This window comes from Cinclus cinclus, chromosome 1 (assembly GCF_963662255.1).
Source record: "Cinclus cinclus chromosome 1, bCinCin1.1, whole genome shotgun sequence".
NCBI classification, from domain to species: Eukaryota; Metazoa; Chordata; class Aves; order Passeriformes; family Cinclidae; genus Cinclus; species Cinclus cinclus.
Window position 1 is genome coordinate 11,264,198 of NC_085046.1, and position 5,300 is coordinate 11,269,497.

At 39.3% G+C, this 5,300-nt stretch overlaps 1 protein-coding gene across 5 annotated transcripts in view; it reads left to right on the forward strand.

The window, feature by feature from the left end:
• PFKP (phosphofructokinase, platelet) overlaps nucleotides 1–4,566 on the forward strand; it is a 41,572-nt gene extending 37,006 nt beyond the window's left edge. For 4 of the 5 annotated variants that reach the window (XM_062493923.1, XM_062493932.1, XM_062493941.1 and 1 more), the window contains 6 exons: nucleotides 266–430; nucleotides 1,369–1,430; nucleotides 1,934–2,045; nucleotides 2,789–2,888; nucleotides 3,556–3,661; nucleotides 4,128–4,566. In XM_062493923.1, the coding sequence (XP_062349907.1) occupies nucleotides 266–430; nucleotides 1,369–1,430; nucleotides 1,934–2,045; nucleotides 2,789–2,888; nucleotides 3,556–3,661; nucleotides 4,128–4,278 (696 nt within the window). In that variant the 3' untranslated portion in view covers nucleotides 4,279–4,566. Of the gene's footprint in view, nucleotides 1–265; nucleotides 431–1,368; nucleotides 1,431–1,933; nucleotides 2,046–2,788; nucleotides 2,889–3,248; nucleotides 3,255–3,555; nucleotides 3,662–4,127 lie in introns of all 5 variants that reach the window. The other variant, XM_062493950.1, reaches the window with a different exon arrangement.
• Nucleotides 4,567–5,300: the final 734 nt, after the last annotated feature.

The window sequence follows — 5,300 nt, forward strand, 5'->3', positions numbered from 1 at the left end:
GAAATCATTACTGGAAAGTAATTGGGCAATGCATGCTCAGGGCTGAAGTTCAGTATAGATGGGAATGCAGTGAATTTTAATGTCAATACTAAGAAGAAATAAGCTTAAGTAATGCCGTTTTAAAATTCTCTAAGGATTTATTTTTTATAAATGCTTTATTTTTAATTTTTTTTATTACCAGTAGGTGACACAAAGGTGCATGACATACAAAAGAGTAAAAGTGAGGGGTTTTAGTGCATACTCAGGCTGTCGTGTCTCTGAGCAGACGTGTGACCGCATCAAGCAGTCGGCCAGCGGCACCAAGCGCCGCGTGTTCATCATCGAGACCATGGGAGGCTACTGCGGATACCTGGCCAACATGGGGGCCCTGGCAGCAGGAGCTGATGCTGCTTACATCTTTGAAGAGCAGTTTGATATCAGAGAGCTCCAGGTATGCAGCACCTTCTGCTCATTCTCAAGTTGATCTAAAGCTGTTGTATGAAGTAGATAGCTCGTGAAAGAATAAAACAGCTGTGATTGGACCTAAAATTCGTTCTTGTTATGACCTGTGCCATAACATTATTAACAATCACTGTTGGCACTCAAGCTCAGTAAAAAGACAAAAACAATTGTATTGGCCACTCAGCACTACTAGATGAATTGTTTTCCTTTTAGTCTTCTGATTGAAATTCAAATGAAATTATCAGACCTGGATAGTTTTAAAATAAAGCCAAAAACAAGAGAACAGTATTTTTTCATTATGGCAGAGATGTGTTTATAGACTGTTCAGGACAGGAACTGACAGGTATGTCAGGTTTATTAGATACTGACTCTGTTACCACAGCTATTCAGAGCGTGTCTGGAAGTGTTACTAAAATAAAGCCCTCAGGCTTTAAGGATTATGGATTACTGTGTAGTACCTACACAAGCTGATACGGAACTTGTCTGCTGCGAGGACTTTACACTTCTGCGATGGTTAGTGCTAGCTGCAGTCATGGACAAAGCTAAAATGGTAGCAATTTCCTGAGAAGCACAGAGATGTGAAAGGAATCAGAACTTATGCCCACACAGTTGTTGGCAGGACTGGAAGGGCAGGCCATAAACTTCAGTGCAGTTATTAAGCTGGATGCTGTACCAGTATAGCATATAAAAACCACCTTCGAGTTAATAAAATCTGTTACTTCTGATGCAGATAAAGATGTTAGTTTTAACACAAGATGAATAACCATACACAGTATGTTATCCTGATCTCCAAACATCTTGATAATTTGAAATTGCACATAATGCTTTATGTGGAATATTTGATAGAAGTTCTCAGGAAATGTAGGCTCATTAAAGTTGTTTCAGATAGAGTTCTGTATGGATCTTTAAAAATACTTTTGTTTCTAGGCTAATGTGGAACATTTGACTGAAAAAATGAAAACCAGTATCCAGAGGGGTCTAGTGCTGAGGTAGGTAAAAGTAGTTGTAATAGATGGCATCAGTGATATTGAGTATTCCCAGCCAGGTAGGCTGCTTGGCCACTTGGAATGACACTCCAAGTCTATATTCCTTGATTATTCCTTTAACTTTAGATTTTTAGAAAAGCTGTTGCTCCAAAAGGCAGTTCTGGGACCTGTCTGGAAGTTTGAGTCCAAAACTTACTTCTTTCTATGTAAATATATTTGCTCTGTAATCTAACACTTCATCCTATTTTCAGTCTGTTTTCTCGTCAGGTTTGTCTTTTATTCTAGATTCTTTCTTACTAAAAGTAGTGTGTCACATGCACTATGGCCTTTACTATAAAAACCCTAAAAATCACGAGCCTGTTACATGGAATTGAGTGTACGTGATCTGATGAAAATGTCCAAGCCAGGATTACTGCTATCAAGAAAAGGGAAAAGACTTGTCATTCAGTAGCTGTAAAGACATCCAGTGCTTTAATTTGCTAATTATCTGGTCCTAATTGTTGCAGAAATGAGAATTGCAATGAGAACTACACAACTGATTTCATTTATCAGCTGTATTCTGAAGAAGGAAAAGGAGTGTTTGACTGTCGAAAAAATGTATTGGGCCATATGCAGCAGGTAAGTACAAGCTTAAAGTTACAGACAGGACTAATTTTGTATGCACAGAGTTATATACACTACACTATTCAAGCGTTTGAAGCAAGTCTGACTCAAGATTAAGGGAAAAAAGAGTGGATTTTTGTTCGTAGGTAACTCAAGGATTTTTTAGCATCAGATTTTATTGCAAACCCCTTTTAAAAAATCTAGGAAAAATGTTTTCGTATTATAAATTTTTATTCTTCTCCTGACTATATTAATAAATAATTCATCATTTTGTCTTTAAAATTAATTGTAATACCTTCTTCATAATAGAATTATCTGCCCATCCATAATGTATCGGCCTCTTGAAGAGTAGAGATTTCATTAAGAAAATCTGTGCAGGTGGGTGTGCTTGTGGAAGAGACAGAAGTGAGCTACTCCTTTGGCCTATGTTATCAGCATTGTTTTATCTCACTGTGCAGCTGGTTGGTGGACAAAGGGAGTTCCTGATTTGGCTACACTCATCACCGAGGCTGAGGTGGAGCAAAGTGCACAGTCACCTCCATTCTTCTAAGTGAGAAGTAGTATTGATTCTGTGAGAATTCCACAGGTGCTGAACACAAATTTTGAACACCTTAGATTGATTTATGGGGTGGGGCTTTTGGTTTGTTTTTCTAGGTAGGGGAAATGGAAATAAGAGGTAGAGCAGGCCATTAGCAGGGATAACTGATAGACACCAATCCTGGTTTAATGAGCTAACCCAGAATTCAATTTTCACACAGGGTGGAGCACCTTCACCATTTGACAGAAATTTTGGGACAAAAATTTCAGCAAAAGCTATGCAGTGGATCTCCAAAAAACTGAAAGAAACCTACCGGAAAGGTGCAGAAGTGTTTGGTGCAGTTTCTTGTTACTGTCTGATTGTCTGTCAGTATGTAAGACTCCTCCACTTTGCAAACAGATGAATGTTTGTTAGTCATCATTTTCCCATCTTGGTGTTTTTTAGTAGTGCCTTGCTGTGCTTCCTGCTGTATGAGCATTTCCACTTGAGTGAGGTCAATTAATTCGGATATTTCATCAGATATATTATTCAGTTATTTCATCAGTTTCATCATCCTCTTAAAACAAAATAGCCAGTGTGATTGCAGGTTTTAACACATGTAGGAATTAATGTTTGCATTACAGAACAACAGTTATATCTGGTTTTTTTTCTTTGTTTCATGCTGACTTCATGGGAAACAGAAGGAGGTAATATGTCATCTTTGGGAACTTTTGTTAAAGCACTACTTCCTAAAATCTGATCTAAAACCGGATGCTAAGATTCAATCCTTTTGTTGTCTAATTGCACTCATATCATTGCTAATCACCAAAGTTGATTAAAAAGTGAAGATCTAACCCTATTAAAGCACTAATGTTTTATCATTCTATTAAATAATCAGTAGCTGAAATTAGGCTACTGTAAGTTTTTTTTTGTTCTGTTTAATTACAGAAAAAGAGTATTTGCCCTTATACATGTAAGAAAGATGCTGAATTACTTCATTCTTTTCAGGAAAAGTATTTGCCAATACAGATGACTCAGTCTGTTTGCTGGGAATGCGGAGACGCAACCTTGTTTTCCAACCCGTGGCTGAGCTCAAGAGTGAAACAGATTTTGTGTACGTATGCACTGCCTGGTGGTAAACACCTCACCACAGCCTGCCTTGCACCATTTCAAACAAACGTTTCCCAGCACCTTACTCCTTTTGCCTTCGGCCTGAATGCTGCCAGATCCACTTGGGTTGTTGCTTCTTTCTTGCCTTTGTGCTTTTACTTCTTCCTCCTTACACTTAGGTCTCTTGGTGAAGTCTGGGACTCCACTGTACTTTTAAGTGATTATCTTTGCCTTAATGCCTAGAATTACTTCTGCTTCATTTCAGTGGGGCAGCATTTTGTGCCAAATTTGGTATTATGCTTAACATCTTCCAATAAGACATGTTCATTTCTTTAGGCTTCTGTCCTTCATTCTCCTAATTTTGGGTCAGTGTTTTACATCCCCACATGACGGTCAATGCCTGATCCCATTTATAAGGAAGGTGTTTGCCTTTCCCCCCCATGTATTTCACCTCCCTGTTTCCACCCCAGACACAGGATTCCCAAGGAGCAGTGGTGGCTGAAGCTGCGACCACTGATGAAGATCCTGGCCAAGTACAAGACCAGCTATGATGTGTCAGACTCAGGCCAGCTGGAACACGTGGCCATGCTCCCAAAGGAAGCTGAGACTGGAGCCATCTAAACACACCACATCTAGATTGTTGTCATAGATGCACATTGTGAGTAACAATGCTTTAGAATCGTTAAAGCTTTGTTTTGTAACATTAAATTATTGTTCCAGCACTTTACGTGAAACAAGACGTTCAGCTGTCACACAGATTTTGTCCTGTTTGTGTGTTATGTTTGAAACAAACCCTTGCATCTAATGGAAAACACCAGTTACTGATACTGCCCTTTAACAAGCAAGTGCAACACCGTTCTATGCACTCCGGAAGTTACTCATCTACTGCACTTTGTTTCAGAGTACTTACACCCCAAAAATAAGTGTAGATGGCTAGTTCTTGTGTTGAGTTACAGGATGTGCTTAATGTTTCTGAAGTGAAATAAAATACTGTTGCAAACATCACATGTGTGTTCACTTGCTTTTAAACAACCCGGGGAATAGCACTTGAAGGATTCTCTAAAGACTCCAGTGAAGGAAAAACAAACTCCCCTTTTCCATCCTCAACTCTGCAGGAAGTAGTCAGGCACACCAGAGCAAGTGTTTTTCATTCCTGCTTCAGGATGAGGCTGGGAGTTGGAATCCTTTCCCCTTGTACAGAAATGATAAAACTAGTTCTTGGGGTCGTGAGGGGGGAGGAGCAGCTTTAGCAACTTGAGATTCATAAGGTGGTTGTACCCTGTAACCTGGCTCTTGCTTCATGTTTCCTTTTTATCGGAGCTTAAGATTATTAACAGCCCCAGTACTGATCAAAAAGGGTAACGAGGCTGACAGCCAAAAATGTTTTCTCATGCCAGTTTATGTTAACTGGACCTTGACCACAAGGTAAAGATGCAATCATGGCATACTGAAATCTGACTGAATGTTGCCCAAACTGTCAAGCTAAACTGAACATGATAAGTCTATTTATATAAAATAGACTCCCATGATTCATTAGGGATTTGCCCACTGCACCCTCAGCTTGGTGGAACATACTGTCATAGACTGGAGGTGGCTTATGCAAAGGCAGCTGCAATTAGCACACCACAGAATGAAATTTGTCA